Below are 20,247 nucleotides of genomic sequence, written 5' to 3'. Positions count from 1 at the left end.
TATGTTTTTGAAAAACAGCATTTGCAATGAATAAGCCATTGGTCTTCCAAAATTCTATCATGCGATTCTGCGTGTCGTTTCTATCACCAAGGCCTTATTTTCCAACTACAGATCCTACTTCTTTGCTTCCAACTTTCACATTCCAATCACCAATAATTATCAATGCATCTTGATTTCATGTTTGATCAATTTCAGACTGCAGAAGTTGATAAAAATCTTCAATTTCTTCATCTTTGGCATTAGTGGTTGGTGTATTAATTTGAATAATAGTCATATTAACTGGTCTTCCTTGTAGGTGTATGGGTATTATCCTGTCACTGACTGCATTGTACTTCAGGATAGATCTTGAAATGTTCTTTTTGACAATGAATGCAACCCCATTCTTCTTCAGTATTTCAACTTTGGCATAGTAAATCATATGATTGCCTGATTCAATATGGCCAGTACCAGTCCATTTCAGCTCAGCAATGCCTAGGAATATTGATTTTCATGGGTTCCATTTCATTTTTTATGATTTCCAATTTTCCTAGGTTCATACTTCATGCATTCCATGTTCCTATTATTAATGGATGTTTGCAGCTGTTTCTTCTCATTTTGAATCGTGCTACCTCAGCACATGAGGGTTCTGAAAGCTTGACTCCATCCACGTTATTATGGTCAATTTTGCTCTGAGAAGGCTGTTCTTTCCCGGTCGTATTCTGAGTACCTTTCAACCTGAGAGACTCATCTGCTGGTACTGTATCAGGCAGTGTTCCACTGCTATTCATAAGGTTTTCAGTGGCCAGTTTATTCAGAAGTAGACCACCAGGTCCATCTTCCTAGTCTGTCTTAGTCTGGAAGCTCTACTGACATCTGTCCACCATGGGTGACCCTGCTGGTATTTGAAATACTGGTGGCACAGTTTCCAGCATCACAGCAACATGCAAGAAACCACAGTATGACAAACTGACAAAAGTGGTGGCTATTCTTGAGATGGTCTCTAAATTTAGGTGGGATATACTCAAGGTTGTACTTTGGCTCTCGCAGACTTGGGAGCCTTTAACAAACAGAAATTTATCTTTTCATATTTCAGGAGGCAAGAAATCCAAACTCAGTGTGGTGGCTCTAGGAGAAGGCTTTCTTTTTCTCTTGGCTCTAGGGAAGGGTTCTTTTTTCTACTTAGCTTCTGGTCCTCTGTTCCTTGGCAATCTTTATGTGGCATGTATTTTCCTCTTCATTTGGTCCACAATTATCCGTCATTATGAAATTCAGAAATATTCATGTTTTTATTATGGCTGGGATAAATTAATTTGGTGGCAAAAATCTTACCTGAACTGATGCAAGGCTGTTATAGTGTGTAAGAATCTTCCATAGGGGGACTATTTATATTGATTGCTCCAGAAATATTAATGTGTTTGATTAAGAGGAACTGTCTCAGACTCTGCTGTAGGTACTAGAAAGGTATTAGAAAGTACATCATATATACGTATAAAAAACAAACAAAAACCAGTTACCCCCTCTCACTCATTATACCACATCAAACCAAAACCCGGTGCCATCAATTTCGACTCATAGCGACCCTATAAGACAGAATAGAATGCCCCACAGAGTTTCCAGGGAGCGCCTGGTGGATTCGAACTGCCGACCCTTTGGTTAGCAGCCATAGCATTTTAACTGCTACGCCACCAGGGTTTCCACGATGTTATAATTGTTTGATCTGAGTTCCTTTAGGGTGAGGATATTGTTTCTCATTCACCCCAAGCCTATCATGTTGTTCTTGTTGTTAGCTGTCTGCCATGGAGTTGATTCTGACTCACAGTGACCCTAGGTGTGAAGCATAAAACTGTGCTACATAGGGTTTTCAAGGCTGTGAGGTTTCTGAAGATCACCAGGCCTTTCTTCTGAGGCACCTCTGGGTGGGTTCAAATTGCTAACCTTCCGATTAATAGCCGAGGGCTTAGCCATTTGCTCCACTCAGGCACACCACATCATATATACCTTCCACAAATATGAAAAACTATGAATTCCTAAATACATGTGGGGTTTGGGTTAAGAGGTTGAGGACCTCAATAAAATTGTAAAGGTAATGTTTTTTCACTTACCTGCTCCTTTGAAGCCAAAGTCATTTGGCCAAGAGAAATGACAAAACCATGGATGAGGCTTTAAAGGGGCACTAGGTGCACAAGCTGACTTGTTCTGTCGTTCAGCATCAAGTAGGTTTCTTATTAACACGTGAGTGTCCCCACTGAACACCACTCTCATCTGGCAAGAGTATTAAATGAAGCTTAGCCTGATTACCAACATATTGCTTTATTTCTTGGTGGTAGTAAATTAAGGCTTTCTAGAGTCATACAGCACGCAGTGATTTGAACACTAGAATTAAAAAAAAACAATGCGCATTCAATTCAGCAGAGCCAGAAAGGAAGCAATGTTTTCCAAAAGATAAATTTCCCAGTGAGGCCTTTTGCTTGGTCTCTAAAAATCTGCTGAGCTGTTTCCCCAGCAACCTCTGTCATAGATCCATACTCCCAGGGAAGCAGAATGGATGAAGAGAAGACTGGGAGGAGGGAAGACTCTGGAAAAGACAGGAGGGCTGGGCAATCAATGTGAAAAGTCCGCTTTGTCTGATGTTTGGAAGATAGCTCAGCTGATGTGGTCAAGTGATGGTAATAGAGATATTCATAACGGGAAGCCCACTCTCTGTTTTGGGAGCTGTTCTGCATCTCCCTTCTCATTTGGGGAGTCTTAAAACAGCTCACTTGGAAGACCCTGATGCCAAGGATTAGGTTAGGGCCAATCCTTTAGGACCCTGGAATCCAGACACTTTAAACAGGGTCACAAGTCAGAGTAGGGCAATTGCACCTTCCACCTCCTTCCCATTGCTAAACTCTAGAAAAGGCTATCTAGACGGTGGCCCTCTCTATACTCTGTTCCCAGTCAAACGATTCATTTTCCCCCATGGCACAGGGCGTTGATTGCATGTCTAAGTTGATGATGATGTTGATTGTACAAGAGGCCATGTTTCACATGATACTTGAAGGACACCACCTCAGCCTAACTCCTTCCTCCCAACACAAGACAAAGGGGGTGCATGGAGCCTACAGTGGGGGTGCAGTTGTCGAGCAGGGTGGGGGCCTGATCTGAAATGTACCAGTGTGCTTGGCTGGGAGAGCAGAGGTGCAGGGTTTGCAAGGTGGACCCTTTGAGAAGGAAATGAAGGAGCACTTCTAAGAGTGATGAAGGAGGGGCTTGACCAGAAAATAATCTGGGGAAGGTGATATGTCTATTAGCAAAAGGCAACTGAATTTCATCCAAATGAGCAACGGAATTTCTTCTGGTGTCCTGATTTCATATGGTTGAAGTTTGCAAATGGATTTCTATCCAAATAGGGACCAACAGAAATCTGTATTTGGTAATCATTGTAATGTTCTATCCCAAGAGCATGGTTGGTGGTCTGCCTCCTATTTGTCCGGCATTTTGAGCGGACAGCATTTAAACATCTGCAAGTTGGCTTGGCATTCTTTGGAGGAAAACATGCAGACAGCCACAAAGGGAGGTACACAAAGTGGTAATTTGCACAATTAAACACTTACAAATGGAACCCCAAGAGGCTTCATGGGATGAAGATGGAACACATAAAGAAATAAATAGATGAGGCAAGTAGAAATGCGAGCGGAAGGGCAGACAGTCCAGGCACCTGTGGCCGGCAGGAAGATAGAGATGCCTGACGCACTCCACGTGTGCACAAAGGAGGATGAGCAAACCTTTGGGGACATGAATGTACTGGGGCCTTGCTTGCTCATTAAAAAGTGTGAGGGTCTTGCCTCCATCTGAAAATACCTGAAAGGGCAACTGATTGTGGGCTCTGGGCTCTGCTGTGACCAGGATTTCTGGAGCCTTCCTAAGACGCTGTGGAGTGGGGTAATGCTGAAAGTACTTGTGCAGGGGTACCCCAGCATCCAGCAGGGCATGAGATGATGTGCAACAGATGCACCCCCCAAGAATCGGGGATGTGGGTGATGCTTGGATTGGGGCAAGAGGGCATACAGGACACTTTGTGCACTTATGCTGGCACCTCAAAATCTCCCAGAAGCATGGCCCAGACACAGAATCAGCACTCTTGGGAGAGGTCGATTCCTTTAGGTCAGTGTGCTTCTATTTATGGGCATCTCAGATCCCTTGATTCTAAAATGGGCAAATCCTAGAGCTGCAGGACCTCTGATTCAGGGCCGGAAGCTGAAGCTCAGAGAGTGAAGGGTACCACCCAAGGTCACACAGCTAGTCAGTGGCAGAGCTGGGAGAAGAATGAAGGGCTCCTTCTCCGTCATGCTGCTCTCGGCAGTCTTCCAAAAGGTTGGGAAGACACTTTGTGTGTATAAAGTGACTGGCATTTATGGAACAAGAATTTGCTTAGGGGTGGGATTGAAGAGGGTGTTTTGGGCCAATTAAGCAGTTTAAAGAGGAGGAGATCCAGACAGCATCATTATTCTGATGTTCTGTTATTGATTGTTGAAAGGAGATTTGGGGTGTGGAGGTCTGTGGGTGTGTAGGCTAGAACGACACTGTAACTAGACTGCTCAGGTCCACCTTTTGTGAGAGGAAAATAAACCAGTTATGGCTGATTCCAACTCACGGTGACCTCATGTGTGTCAGAGCAGAACTGTGTTCCATAGGGTTTTCAATGGCTGATTTTTGAGGAAGTAGATTGCCAGGCCTTTCTTCTGAGGTACCTCTGCATGGACTCAAACCTCCAACCTTTTGGTTAGCAGCTGAGTGTGTAGGAAGGAAACTGCCTACAAATGCCCTGATCCCCCCAAAAATACTATTTACTGAAATAGGAATGTGTATTTCCCCCCCTCTTGGACTTCTGTTGCCTAAGAGAAATAAGGAAAAAAAAAAAAAAAAAGCCAAAAACCAAAAAGCCTGTATTCCTAAGAACGTTTGTTTACTGTAACAGGAATGTATATATATTTTTTTCTTCTTTAACCTTTGTTGCCCATGAGAAATTAGGAAAACAAAAACCGACAAACAAAACAATCAAAAACCAAGATTCCCAAACCTTCCTGGAAGGAATAGCTGTTATGAGTGGGTGTCCTGTGCTTACATAGGCTGCTTTTTTTTTTTTTTTTCTTTTACCATTTTGCTTTGTTCGCATTTGGGTGAACACGAGGACAGGTGCAAGCGGTCCCTTCAGAAGAAGGCAGGGTTGGTGTGCTCTATCACGCAGCGCTTGCAGTGGCGTTTCACAAACCGCAGGGCCTCCACCGAGACCTCGCAGTCCTGGACGTTCAGCATCTGCAGGTCGAAGCAGTTGGCAGCCACGATCTGCAGGCCCTGGCCCGTGATGCTCTCGCAGGACTTCAGGCTGAGTCGCTTGAGGTTGAAGCAGTTCAGGGCCAGGCACTCCAGGCCGGTGTCGGAGACCAAAGGGCATTTGCCGATGTCCAGGGATTTGAGTTTGGCGCAGTTCTTGGCGAGGTACTCCACGCCGTGGTCCGTGATGCCCTCGCAGCCCCTCGCGTTGAGGTAGCGCAGCTTGCCGCAGTACTTGGCGATGTAGCGGATGCCCACGTCCGTGACGCGGCCGCAGTGCGCGATGCTCAGGTAGCGCAGGCGGCCCTCTAGCTTGGCAATCTCCCGCAGGCCGAAGTCGCTGACAAAGCGGCAGTCGCTGACGCTCAGCTCCTTGATGGAAGGGCAGTAGATCGTCAGGTAGCGGAGGCCCTCGTCGGTGAGGCGCACGCAGCGGCGCAGGTACAGGTGGGTGAGCTGTGTGCAGTGCGCGGCGATGGTGTGCAGGCCTTCGTCCTCCAGCACGAAGCAGTCCGTCATGTCCAGGTAGCGGATGGAAATCTGTTTGCCATGCAAGGGGGACAGTTTAATGGAGGCCTCCCGGGTCAGGCTGATGCAGGTCACTTTGGAGCACCCTACACAGAGAGACAGAACACAAGCTTAGAGTCCCTGCTGAGAACGGGGCCACCCTCCCACCCCCCTGGCCTGCCGGCGACGTTACCTCCGGTCTTGGTCCTTACTGAGAAGGAAGGCAGGAATGGGTTCTCCATGTTCATGCGATTGGTTAAAGAGTTTGCTTATCTGGGTTGAAGGAATTTCATGGGTATTCCAATCAGAAAGACTGTGGCGCCAATTCCTGTCTATTACTAGTTGCCTGACACTGGGCAAATTCATACTTTCTGAGTATTGCCTTTGTCTTAAAATGGGTATGATCACATTCCCCAAAAAGGTAGGTGTGAAGATGAAAATGAGCCAATGTGTGTACTATCTAGCCCTGAGGCTGGGAAGTTCCATAAACTCAGTAAAGATTAGTTCTGACACTCCCTAGTCCAGACAAGTGAGATGGCAAAGAGAAGTCTAGGGACATGAGTTTGATGTGGCAGAAAGAACACTGGGTTGGGAGTCACACCTGGCTCAGGTCTAATTTTTATTGCCTTAGGCAGGAGCTCAACTTCTCTGAGTCTCAAGGTTCTCCTCCATGAAATGGAAATAGCTGGCATGCCTTTGAGGTTCCTCGTGGTGCAAATGGTTTTCACACTGACTACTAACCAAGGTTGGCAGTTTGAACTCAATCCGGGGGAGCCTCGAAAGACAGGCCTGGCAATCTTCTTTCGTAAATTACAGCTAAAAAAACCCTCTGTGGAGCAGTTCTACTTTGTAGCACATGGGGTCCCCATGAGTCGAAATTGATGGCAGTGGGTTCTGTTTCCTTTGTTTTTTTGGCATGCCTATATAATGAAAGGAAACCCTGGTGGCGTAGTGGTTAAGAGCTGTGGCTGCTAACCAAAAGTTCAGCAGTTCAAATCCACCAAGCACTCCTTGGAAACTCTATGGGGTGGTTCTACTCTGTCCTCCAGGGTCGCTATGAGTCAGAATCGACTGGACAGCAACGGGTTTGTTTGTTTTACAAAAGTGAAAAAAAGAAGCCCTGGGGACGCAAAAGCTTAAGCGCTTGGCTGCTAACTGAAAGGTTGGTGGTTGGAACCTACCCAATGGCACTGCAGGAGAAAGACCTGACAATTTGCTCCCGTAAATATTACAGCCAAGAAAACCCTCTGGGGCAGTTGGTTCTACTCTGTTGCATGCGGTTGCTATGAGTTGAAATCGACTCGGTGGCACCTAATAACAACATACAATGAAGATGGGACGTACTGGAGATGCAGGGAGATCGCGGATATGAGCTTTGCAAGCTCTATGGGAAAGACGTGTGTTATCGCTCTAACAAAGTGATCATCTGGGACTCAGTTCAACCCTCACTGGATCTGTGATAGGCCCTCAACCAGTCTTCCGGCCCTGCCCTTGCCCCCACACAGATGCTAGAGGAACCCGGAAACGGTAACTGGTATCAGGTCATTTCACTGCTCAAGGCCTTCCAGTGGCTCCCATTTCACTCCAAGTGTAAGTTCTAAAGTCTAGTAAAGCCTAGGAAACCCTATGGGGTAGTTCTCCTCTGCCCACATGGGGTCGCCAGGAGTCCAAATTGACTCCACAGCACTCAACAACAGTGGGGCCTCCAAAGACCGTCAGGATTTGCCCACATCCATCCTCTCTGACCTCACCTCTGAATCCTTCTGCTCTGGCCACACTGGCTTTCTGGCTGTTTCTCAAACACTCCAGCATTGAAAAGGCGTCCACAGTCATCACATGGCATCCTCGGTCACTTTCTGTGGGTCTCTGAGCAAGTGGCAGTTTACAGCACAGTTCTTCCCTGAGCACCCTATATAAGTTAACATCCTGACCCTTACTCCCCCATGTTCCATCACTCCTCAGCACTCTGATATTACACACGTGTTTTTTCACTCAGGTATTTGCCGCCTCTTCACTCTAGAATGTACGCTTCCGAGAAAAGAGATGCTGGACCATTCACAGCTATATCCCTCAGGCCTCGTTCACAGCTGGCGCTTACTAAGTATTTGTTGAGAGAGTGAATGAATGATTTATGGCAGGTACAGTGTCTTCTCTAGGACCTGGGGGTTGCTGGGTGGTGCTAACGGTCAATGTGGTTGTCCGCTAACTGAAAGGTTAGAGTCCATCTAGAGGCACGTTGAAAGAAAGGCCTAGTGATGTGCCTCTGAAAAAAAAAATCGGTCATTGAAAACCCTACGGAGCACAGTTCTACTGTGACACAATCAGGGTTGCCATGAGTTACAATCGGCTCTATGGCAACTGATTAGAGGAGGACCAGGTGGGACAATCCAACTTCCACCATACGACTGCCTTCAGGATGTTGACCCTGGCTGCACTACGTGAGCAGTCCTGGTGGTGCAGTGGTTGAGAGCTCAGCTGCTAACCAAAAGATCAGCAGTTTGAATCTACCAGCCACTTCTTGGAAACCCTGTGGGGCAGTTCTACTCTGTCTTAGAGGATCGCTGAGTCCGAGTTGACTCGATGGCAACGGGGTTACTATGCGTACATTGAAAACCATTGTCATATTTTATAGTTAATTAAAATGTATTATATTTTTGTTGAACCATGCAGTTTACCAGGAGCCCTGGTAGCACAGTGGTTAAAGCACTCAGCTGCTAACCAAAAGGTTGGCGGTTGGAACCTACCAGCCTCTCCATGGGAGAAAGATGTGGCAGTATGTTTCCATGAAGATCACAGCCTTGGAAAGTCTATGGGGCAGTTCTGCTTTGTCTTATAGGGTTGCTATGAGTCGGAATCGACTACAGCAATGGATTTAGTTTGGTTATGCAGTTTTCAGAGGGCTTTTATAAATATTTTCTTATCTTATTCTTAACCCATTTTATAGACATGGAAATTAATGCCCAGGCAGACATCTTTAGAAGCCAGTTAAACACTGTCTCTAACCTTTATTTCACTAGAAGTATAGTGTGGGCATAAATATAATATATGCAAAATTAATTTCATGGTGTATTTCATTTAATGGTATGCTATAGGAAACCCTGGTGGTGTAGTGGTTAAGTGCTATGGCTGCTAAGCAAAGGGTTGGCAGTTCAAATCCGCCAGGTGTTCCTTGGAAACTCTATAGGGCAGTTCTACTCTATCCTATAGGGTCGCTATGAGTCGAAATTGACTTGACGGCACTCGGTTTGGTTTTTGGTATGCTATAATATACAAATAGTTATAGTATATTTTAGGAAGAAAGGCCTGGCAATCTACTTCTGAAAATCAGCTAATAGTTTGATCCTCAACTGATCATGAGGATGGTACAGGACTCGAAAGTGTTTTGTTCTGTTGTGCACGGGGTCACCATGAGTTGGTGGCCAACTTGACAGGCAGCTAACAACAACAGTACATTTATAAGATGTAAATATAAATAAATACTAAATATACCTGTGTCAATATGTATTATAGAAATAAATGTATATTTGTATGTATTTCATTCCACTACATGGCTTGGCTATGCCTTCATCCTTCTTGCTGCTCTTCTCAGATCTCTCTGGCAGTTCTAAAGCAGGTGCCTCACTTCAGGCCCCCTGCACCCTGGCTGTTCAACACAGGATCCATGGCTTCTAAGCAGCCTCACAATAGTGCTAACGAGGCCTTTCCTCTCACTTCTTGGCAGGCTGCCCAGGAAACTCTTATAAAATTCAGGCCCTGGGAATAATGAGGTTAAAAAGCCCAGGTGCTACCAAGTCAAAGAATTAAAGTAAGAAATAAATAAGTAGGAAATGAAGGAGTACAACTTATAATTCAATGCTGGAGAACAAAGATGCGACTTCTTAGAGGACACCCACACAGCTCCAATGAGCTCTGTGATACTGCATTTGTGGGAGGTGGTTAAAACCCCAAATCCGTTGAGTTGACTCTGACTCATAGCGACCCTATAGCACAGAGTAGAACTGCCCCACACGGCTTCCAAGGCTGTAATCTTTATAGAAGAGGACTGACACATCTCTCTCCTGCAGAGCAGGTGTTGGTTTCGAATTGTCAACCTTTCAGTAAGCAGCCCAGCACTTAACCACTGTGCCACTAGGCTCCTTGGAAGGTGGTTAGTACCCTTCCACCTGAGCTTTGTGTTGACTTTCTTTCTTTAGCCTGACTATAATCCCGTGTATCTTACAAAGGCGATTCCTGAATTTATATATCTACATTAGTGGCTCTCCATCGGTGACGCCTGGGAAGGCATTTTGTTTTCCAAGATCTCGTGCCAGCTTCTCTTTCTCAACCTTTAGTTCAAGATTCCTTTTTTTTTTTTTTTTAATATCTAGCAAAATATTGCTCTGCTGCACTGTAGGAAGGATGCTATATTTGGTCCAGGGAAATATATAACTTGATTTTGAATACTGGATATACCATGGGCTGCCAAAAGAATGAACAAATCTGTCTTGGAAGAAGTACAAACAGAATGCTCCTTGGAAGCAAGGATGGTGAGACCATGTTTCACGTACTTTGGACGTGTCTTCAGGAGGGATCAGTCCCTGAAGAAGGACATCATGCTTGGTAAAGTAGAGGGTCAGCAAAAAAGAGGAAGACCCTCAGTGAGATGGACTGACAGTGGCTGCAACAATGGGCTCGAGCATAACAACAGTTGTGAGGACGCTGCAGGCTTGGACAGTGTTTCATTCTGTTGTGCATGGGGTTGCTATGAGTCAGGGCTGACTGACAGGAATGGTCTGTTGGGGTAAGATAATGGGTGGCCTGTCTTAACAACCGGGTAAGGACTATGAATATTACTCAGTAGGGAGTGGACAATGTGGGTTAATGAAACTTGTTGGGTTTCTTTAATTCGAGATTTGGTTCAGATTCCACAAAGGTACTTTTCATCACCACTTCTTCTTCTTGTTGTTAGCTGCTATTGGGTCAGCCCAGGCACACGGTGACCCCATTCACACTGGGCTAGACTGCTGTAATCCACAGGGCTCTCCAGTGAAACCTGTTCGCATCACAGCAACACACAAGTCTCCACTGACAGACGGGAGGTGGCTGTGCGTGACATGCATTGGCTGGGAATCAAACCTGAGTCTCCTGCGTGGAAGGCGGCAATCCTATCACTGAACTATCACTGCCCCTCACTTCCTCTCATTATTGGACTGATAGCTCTACTGTCTTTGGGTTAAGTGAACAAAGACCAACTAATGACTTCCAAACTTGTTAATAACAATGAGAATTTCACAATGACCACAGCAACTATGATTTATTGTGTGCTTACTATGTGTTTCTCAGCAGAGCACACGAGAGAAGACGTAACGTGTATTAAATCTTCCAACCACCCCATTTTTACTAATGAGGACATTTTAATCACTGTACTTTAGCTTCCTAAATGCTTGCTTAGGGCATTAAACAATGGCAACACTGAATCTTTTAGAGTGCAAGATGACTATTTAGGGCTCTAAAACACCTCTGTTTATAATTACAGTATCATAAAGTGCAAAGATAAAATATGCCTCATTTTTTTCCTTACAAAGCTCATAATGAATTGAGAGAAAAGAACCTGGAAATATACATGTAATACATGTACTCGATGCAAAACCCAGCCATACGCTACTTGTCTGTGCTCAAAAGGCCAACACCCAGGAAGAAACAGCTTGTTGGGGTGAAGCTGGGAAGGCTTACTTGGGTGATGCTTGGACTGGGGCTTGAGCAACGAGATATTTGTTAAGAAGCTGGGAGGGGGAAGGAGGAGGGAAGGGTACACCAAGCCAGGGAGGTCCCCACACATCACAGCGGGTACAGGCAGGATGCCTTTGGGGAAATACAAGTGGTCTACTGGAAGTGTATATAGGAGAGGGTGAGATTTGAACCTGGGAAGGGCAGCTCAGGAAGGGTCTCACGTGCTCTTTTGAGGAACTTGAATTTTTCCTGTAGGCAATGGGAGCCACTGGAGATTTTATGTAGGAGAGTCAATGGTCAGACTTGTAGTTGTAAAGTATCCCTGGGAGATTAGCTGTGTGGAGGGTGGGTTTAAAGGGATGGGTGAAGGAGACTGGTTAGTGAAGGTGTGAATTTAGGCAGGCAGGTAGAGGATAGGGGATTAACTCTGGTTACTGAGGGAGTCCTGCTGCTCTGAAACTGGAGATTAGGAAGAGAGGCAAGGGTGAATCCTGGGTTTCCAGTTTTGGGGGACCCCTTTGAAGCAATTTCATTTGTAATTTGCTTGGAATAAAAAACGGACAATAATTATATTTTATATTCTGAAGTTGGATGAATTCAATGTATTCCACTGATGTTTAAATACACTATTAGAGAGTAATAATATGTGACAATGATCAAACACAACTGCTAGTTCCAGTCATTTTCAATGTCTTGAAAAGATAGTGCTCAAGACAGGCAGTTTTCTGCATCATTGGGATGGGACAGGGAGTTTCATGGGACAGGGACTGTCAAATCCTCCAGGGGAATTAAGCCCTAGACCAGCAGATGAGATTTCCAAGCCAGGTTTACTGTCATTGAGAAAATGGGCACTATCAATGGCCAGCTGGAAAAACCATGGTGAACAAGGCTTTGGTAATACCATTCTGGCAGCCCTCTGGCCTCACTCTGTATCAATACAACAATTTTCAGATTTTCTAGAGACTGGTGACCACCTTGCAGAGGTGGTGATAATGTCCTCTTGGGAGTCCCCTGGGAGGTGCAAATAAGTGGTTAAGTGCTTGGCTGCTAAATGAAAGGCTGGAGGTTCAAGTCTACTAAGAGGTACCTCAAAAGAAAGACCTGTCCATCTACTCTTGAAAAATCAGCCATTGGCAACCCAATGGAGCCCAGTTCTACTCTGGCATACACGGGGTCGCCATGAGTTGGAATCAACTTGATGGCAGCCTTTTTTTTTTTTTTCATGTTGTGTTGAGTCTTTCAAGTTCATGTAGCTAAAAATCTCCGCAGTGTCTGGGGTACCGTGCTTTTACTTGCTGAGCTACCTGCGTCTCTATGTACATCAGATTGCAGGGGCCCTTGGGCACGTGAGGAAGCAGCACTAATGTATCTGAACCTGGAAATTAGTCAGGTTGACATAGAGGAAGGTCACGAAGGCTTAAGTAACAGTTCAGGGGCCAACGAGGATCCCCTTACTCAGGGTAGAAGCCCAAGAATTTCTATACCCAGCCAGCCAACGAGGTGTTTGTATTTCTGAATTTCAGAAGACCCCGAAAGACAGGACATAATTTCTGTGCAGTCAGTAATAAAGGTGCATGGAAAGCCCCTTTAGCAAAGACGGGGTTCCAGAAGAAATCATTTTCTGTATCTGAGTAGAGAAAATGAAATACGGTGTTTGTAACATAGGCCTGTGATGCTCAGAATCTTTTTTTTTTCCTTTTGCCTGAGAGGAAACACATCTAGAAAAGCTGTGAATGGTCCCACATCACAAAGTTTTGGAACTAGCTTCCACCACCTCACACTTTCTTGTTCCAGAATTCCCTGTAGGAAAAAATGTTAAGAAAACCTCCTGGTTTTCTGCTTCTTTATGCCAGCGGCTGCTCATGACTCACTGAACATACAGTGAGTATGGTTTTGTCAGGAAGCCAGCTGAAGTTAGGGGAGCAAAGAGCTGCTTTTCAGCAAGAAAAAAGATCTGCCAAAAACGATGGACTGTCATCTGAAATATTTTCAGATGTTGGCTTTTGAAAGCGAGAGCAAGCTGAGAGCTTGAGCTTTACCTTACCTCAGATTTTGTTGGAGGGTATCATTTACCTCAGACGCTTGCAAATCCCGAATTCTGTTTATTTGCCTGTCAGAGTGGCTCTTACTTCTGGAACCCTCCCCAACAGTCCCCAAGCTGCGCTCACGCTGTTCATTTCTTTAACTCTCTGATGCATCTCACACAGTTTACCTCTCAAGTGTTCGTCCTTTGATTGGGCAGCGGATGAGATAAAGAAAGGCTGTTAGTCCTTACAGATCCCTGTCTGGCGCCAAACTACGAGTCTGGGCTTTAACTCTTCCTGCCTCGGCGAGGTTTTCAAGCACAGCAGCCATGCTGAGATTGCCTTCAATTTTTAAGAGGATATGGTTCAACTCCAAGAGCTGCCCTTGCACTATGTAATTGATATTTGTGCTTAAGATACTACATTAACTCAGGGTGGAGAGGGTGGCGTGAAATATAAAGAGACACTTCACCATGATGGACTGTATCAGTATTACCAAAATGGCAAACAAAAAATGGTGCGCACACACACAAAGGCATGAACAAAAACAATGCCCCCCTACCAAAAAAAAAAAAAAAAAAAAAAAGACATAGCCCACATCTGATGTTTTAGCAACCACAGTGGGCAGAGTGAGACCCTCAGTGCAGAACACACAGGTAGTCATTACAGCTTAGATATAGCTCTGGGGCGGGCTGCATAGAACAATAATGACTGGCCATAAATAAGTGCAGTTTGTAAACCAGGTGTGGGTTGGAGGTTTGCATCCAGCTATCTGTGATTAAATATTTGGTCCTTGTTATCTCTGATTGCTCCCAAATAACTGTGAAGGTCATGGAAGGAAACGTTAGTGTTGTAGTTGGATGTCTCGGAGTCGATTCCGACTCATAGCGACCCCGTGTGACAGAGCAGAACTCCCCGTAGGGTTTTCTAGGCTGCAATCTTTATAGGAGCAGATTGTCAGGTCTTGTTAGGTGGGTTCCGACCACCAACCTTTCCATTAGCAGCCCAGCACTTAACCATTGTGCACAGGGGCTCCTGGAAAGGAAATATACATTTAAAAATCATACCAGTGTGAACTACCAGCAAATGGTGGCCGTAGTTCCTCCAGGAAGTTGACGTTATTTCATGACAAGATACATCTGCCTTCCAACGTCATGACTGCATAGGGACAGTTTGTCTGGAAGACTCAGCCTCCCCCCGCCCCCACCCTCCATCCCTAATGGCTGTGCCTGAAGGGGACTCGCAGGTGCTGGCCACGGCCGACCACCGCTTTGGGGTGGCGCATTGGGAAGGCCACTGACGGTACCATTCCATTTACCTGATACATCCAGGTGCTCCAGGTTGGGGCAGAGCGACACCACATCAAAGACCGCCTCATTGGAGATATTGTAACAGCCTGAGACCTCCAGTCGCCTCAGTTCGGGGCAGCACTGGGCAATGGTGTAAAGCCCTCGGTCTGTGAGCCGCCTGCAGCCACTGACGATCACCGTTTCCAGCATGAGACAGACGTTGGGGGTGTCCTGGCAGAGCCTGCGGGTCAGCACCTTGAGGGCGCGGTCCACGTGGATGGTCTCGCCCGTCAGGCGGATAGTCCTCCAGAGCCGGGGGTCCCAGGCCAGGTTGTACCAGCGGCGGCACACGCGGGCGCAGCGGCACAGCTGGTTGGTGGGCAGGAAGGAGAAGACGTGGACCATGGAGTGGTCCGGGAGCCGGTCTATGCTGGCCTGCTCCTTCTGCGGCCTGGAGGCCAGCCGGATGAGCGGGTGGGTGAGGCGGGTCGGGGGCGGGGAGTGGACCATGGCCACGGTCTCCCCAGTGATGGAGGACGAGGAGGTGGACGAGCCCCTTCCATTCTGAAAGCCGGGCAGATTCGGAGGACATATCAGGGCGGGGCTGGGCGTGCTCAGTGTGCGCATGCTCAGGTCGGAGTCTGGCAAAGGACAGAGAAGAAGGGTTAACGCAGGCCTTATCAGAGTCCTGGGAGCCAGGAGGCAGGGGTTTCCCAGAGGAGAGGTCCATAGGGGGTAGCACTCCCTTCCCACCGAAACTCATCCAGGCAGGCTCCTGCTGAACACATCATCAGAGGCAGAAGCCCAACGCAAATTTTACCCATCCCAGTAGCCCTCTTGTCTACACCAAATCTCCCCAAACCCAAACCCATTGCCATCAGGTCCATTCTGACTCAGAGACCCAATGTGTTGCAGAATAGAGCTGCCTTCCATTGAGTTTTCATGGCTGTGACCTTTTGGAAGCAGATTGCCAGCCCTTTCTTCTGAAGTACCTCTGGGTGGATTTGAGCTGCCAACCTTTCGGTTAGTAGCCCAGCACTTACCCATTTGCACTCCCCAGGAACTCCTTCATCTACACCAAACCAAAAACCAAACCCGCTGCCCTCGAGTCCATTCCGACTCATAGCGACCGTGTAAGACAGAGTAGAACTGCCTCATAGGGTTTCTGAGGCCGTAATCTTCACAGAGGCAGACTGCCACATCTTTCTTCCTCAGGGTGGCTGGTGGGTTGGAATCACCAGCCTTTCGGTTAGCAGCCGAGCTCTTAACAACTGCACCACCAGGACCCCCCAGCCATTGTGGTGCAACCCAAAACCTGTTGCCCCAAACTGAGGGGACTGGAAGTCTCAGGCTGTTACAGTATCTCCATGTGCAAAAGCAGTCACAAACAATATACAAACAAATGGGTGTGGCTTGGTTTCTAAAACTGGGCCAGGTGGAGCTCTAACCTACATTAATGGTGGATCATCCAAAGAGCACGACTTCAAAGTTTCTTATTTCTATTTTGGGCAAGTAACCTAATATATACACAAACGGATGTAACTTCCTAATTACATTAGGCAAATCTCCTGCAAAAAACACTCCTTAAAATGTTAAACATAGGTGTCACTTTAAGGACTAAGTTGCGCTTGACCCAAGCCATAGTGTTTTCAATCGCTTCATATGCATGTGAAAGCTGGACAATGAATAAGGGAGACCGCAGAAAAATCGATGCCTTAGAATTATGGTGTTGGTGAAGAATATTGAGTATACCAGGGACAGCCAGAAGAATGAACAAATCTGCCTTGGAAGAAGTACAACCAGAATGCTCCTTATAAGCGAGGATGGCCAGACTTCGTCTCACAATCTTTGGACATGTTATCAAGAGGGACCAGTCCTTTGGAGGAGCACATCATGCTTGGTAAAGTAGAAGGTCAGAGGAAAAGAGGAAGACCCTCAAGGAGATGGATTAACACAGTGGCTGCAACAATGAGCTCAAACACAGCTACGATCGTGTGGATGGTACAGGACTGGGCAGTGTTTCGTTCTGTTGTGCACAAGGTTGCTCTGAGTTGCAACCGACTCGATGGGACCTTGCAACAACAGCAATTACATTTTCATTAGGCAGATGATTATGTTTCATCTGAAGGTGAAGGGGACAAGTATCAGAAGAGAGGAAGACAGTAAGTGGGTGCAGGGAACATCTGCTGTTACTTGTCCTCTCCTGCCCAGCATCTGGCCCCCTCTCTTTTGATAACAGTACCCCAGAACCTCCCTGGCACTTCAGATGGTATTTCCAGTCCTTAGCTCTCTGGGGGGCGGGGGGGGGAGTACTTATTTTTCCTTCTTATTAACAACACACCTCCCTGCTTTGCATTTGCATAATTTGAGTCATAGTTTATTCCTCTGAACAAAAAGATCCCTTGCTGAGGAGGACACAAGGGGTTTTTCACCTTATGAGGAATTAAGAATTCTTTAGAATACCACTTCAAGAAGTGTGTTTGTCTCAAATGGCTCTCTCTCTGTTTGGTTTCTCTCTCTATATTATACAGTGAAAACTGTGAGAGTAGGAATGACAGGACTGCCTTGTTTTCCCGTGTCTTGCAAGCTTTCTGCCTTTTTACAGGTTGTCGTCTTACCGCTTTTCTATTGCTCTTTCTTAGTGGAAAATATTTGCTTTTTCCTTCTTTTACAGGTTTCTGTCTTCCACAAGTTCAGACTTTTGCAGGTTTAACTGTATATATTATAATTTTTTTTTTTTTAGTTGTTATAGTATATGTCTCACATACTTTGGACAAGTTATCAGGAGGGACCAGTCCCTGGAGAAGGACATCATGCTTGGTAAAGCAGAAGGTCAGCAAAAAGAGGAAGACCCTCATGGAGATGGATTGACACAGTGGCTGCAACAAGGGGCTCAAGGGTAGCAATGATTGTGAGGATGGTACAGGACCGGGCAGTGTTTTGTTCTGTTGTACGAAGGGTTGCTGTGAGTCGGAACTGACTCAACGGAGCCTAACAACAACAACAACAACAATTATAGTGTATAATATATAGTATAACAAGATTATATATTATACTATGTGTATTCTATTCTGACTCATAGTGACCCTATAGGACAGAGTAGAACTGCCTCACAGGGCTTCCGCATGGGGTTGCAGAGAGTTGAAATTGACTCAACAACAACAATTTTTATTTTTTAACGTGGTTAATTACATTATTTGTTTCAATTTTGCATCCCTCCTGTATCCCCTCATCCTTTGCCATGTCACTTTGCAGTTCCTTCTAGAGGCAGAGTATATTTCCTCACCCCAGTGATGTAGGACTCAGCCATTTCACTTCATTTGTCCACTGGGATGTTAGGCTGCATGACGTGAGCAAAGCTGTTGTGCTTCTACCATCGGAATGAGGAGAAAATACGTGGCTAGCCCACTGGTTAGAGGATAATGGGTGATAATTGTAGCCTACCTGGCCCCAATCTGAAACTTAGAGCCAAGTTCAACCAAGTCCAGCTTGGAACAGCTAACACCTAGATGAACCATTCCAGCTGCCATTGGGTCGATCACAACTCACGCCAACCCCATGTGTGTAAGAATAGAACACACTCCACACAGTTGTCAATGGCTGATCTTTCAGAAATATATCGTCAGAACTTTCTTCTGACATCTCTGGGTGGACTTGAACCTCCAACTTTTTGGTTAGCAGCTGAGCGCATTAACCTTCTGCACCATCCAGGGACTCCAGATGAACCATGTTGTTGTTGTGTACTGTCGAGGTGGTTTTGACTCATAGAGACCATGTGTGATAGAGTAGAACTGCCCCCTGTGGCTTCCTAGGGTGTAATCTTTATGACAGCAGGTTGCCAGGTCTTTTCTCTCATGGAGCTGCTAGGAGGGTCCAACCCCTAACCTTGCCATAAGTAGTCAGTCACTTAACTGTTGCACCACCAAGACTCTTTACATGAACCATGTTGTTGTTGCTGGTAGGTGCCCTTGAGTCAGTTCCAACTCATAATAACCTCAGGTACAACAGAAAGAAACGCTGTGCCATCCTGCACCATCCTCACAATCGTTGCTATATTTGAGCCCATTGTAGCCATTGCACCAGTCCATCTTGTTGTGGGTCTTCCTCTTTTTCAGTGACCTTCCACTTTACCAAACATGAAGTCCTTCTCCAGGTACTGGTCCCTCTTGATAACATGTCCAAAATACGTGAGACATAAGCTACCCATCCTTGCTTCTAAGGAGCATCCTGGCTGTACTTCTTTCAAGACAGATTTGTTCGTTCTTCTGGCAGTCCATGGTGTATTCAATATTCTTCACTAACATCCTAATTCAAAGGCATTGATTCTTTGGCCTTCCTTATTCATTGTCCAGCTTTAGCATGCACATGAGGAGATTGAAAATACCACGGCTTAGGTCAGGCGTGCCTTAGTCCTCAAGGTGACATCTTTGTTTTGATGAACCATAGATGCACTAATTCTTTAAGCCATCAAGTTTGGGGATTAATTGTTAGACAGCATTACTGTGGCAACAGATGAGTGATATGCCTAATATTGAGGCTAAAATTCCTTGTAAACTAAGACTGTATTTCTGTCCTGGCAGCACCTGGCACAGTTCATGGTGCATAGCAGGTATACAATCAATGTCTTGACTTGATTGGAAACACATAATTACAAACATCATTTAAGCTTGGTATGTGATTTTTGGAGCCTGGTGGCACAGTGGTTAAGCACTCGACTGCTATCCAAAAGGTTGGCAGTTTGAATCCACCAGGTGCTCCTTGGAAACCCTACGGGGCAGTTCTACTCTGTCCTACAGGGTTGCTAAGAGTCAAAATTGACTGAACAGCAGTGGCCTTTTTGGGGTATGTGATTTTCTATTCGAAGTGGTATACATACTGCATTTAAAATCATTCATATGTAGAGAGAGGGGGGCCAAGACGGCTGACCAGGTAGACGCTACCTCGGATCCCTCTTGCAACAAAGACTCGGAAAAACAAGTGAATCGATTACATACATGACAATCTATGAACTCTGACCAACAAACACAGATTTAAAGAGTTGACCTGAGTGACAGAGACAGAGAACGAACAACTACGGGGAAGCAGAGACTGTTTTCGGAGCCTGGAGCCAGCATCCCAGTCAGGTAACCTTGGTGCCGGACTTAGGACTGGGTGCAGGGGAGCTGAACACAACATCCTGTGACGGCACAAACACGGGGCGCAGCCCTACCCCCCTGAACTGACCCCGGGAGGGGGCCCAGCCGGTCCGCATAGGCAGTGCGGCGACGCGGCTGTCGGGAGGAGAAGTCCCCGGGAGGCAGCGACTGGTTTTGGAGCCGGGAGTGCAGCGTCCCAGCTGGGGAACCTTGACGCTGGGCTTTGGACTGGCAGCGGAGGAACTGACCGCGGCTTCTGCTGATCTGACCCTTGGGGGCAATCTCTACCCA

At 46.2% G+C, this 20,247-nt stretch overlaps 1 protein-coding gene across 1 annotated transcript in view; it reads right to left on the bottom strand.

Annotated features, from left to right (window-relative positions):
• Positions 1 to 2,273: 2,273 nt before the first annotated feature.
• FBXL7 (F-box and leucine rich repeat protein 7) overlaps positions 2,274 to 20,247 on the bottom strand; it is a 515,561-nt gene continuing 497,587 nt past the window's right edge. Inside the window, exons 3-4 of the mRNA XM_064270747.1 lie at positions 14,851 to 15,462; positions 2,274 to 5,906 (exon numbers count right to left, since the gene is read on the bottom strand). Of these exons, the coding sequence (XP_064126817.1) occupies positions 5,170 to 5,906; positions 14,851 to 15,462 (1,349 nt within the window). The 3' untranslated portion in view covers positions 2,274 to 5,169. The remainder of the gene's footprint in view (positions 5,907 to 14,850; positions 15,463 to 20,247) is intronic.

This window comes from Loxodonta africana, chromosome 2 (genome assembly GCF_030014295.1).
Source record: "Loxodonta africana isolate mLoxAfr1 chromosome 2, mLoxAfr1.hap2, whole genome shotgun sequence".
Lineage (NCBI taxonomy): Eukaryota > Metazoa > Chordata > Mammalia > Proboscidea > Elephantidae > Loxodonta > Loxodonta africana.
The sequence above is the reverse complement of the archived record's forward strand: the minus strand, read 5'-3'. Positions and strand labels throughout refer to the sequence as shown.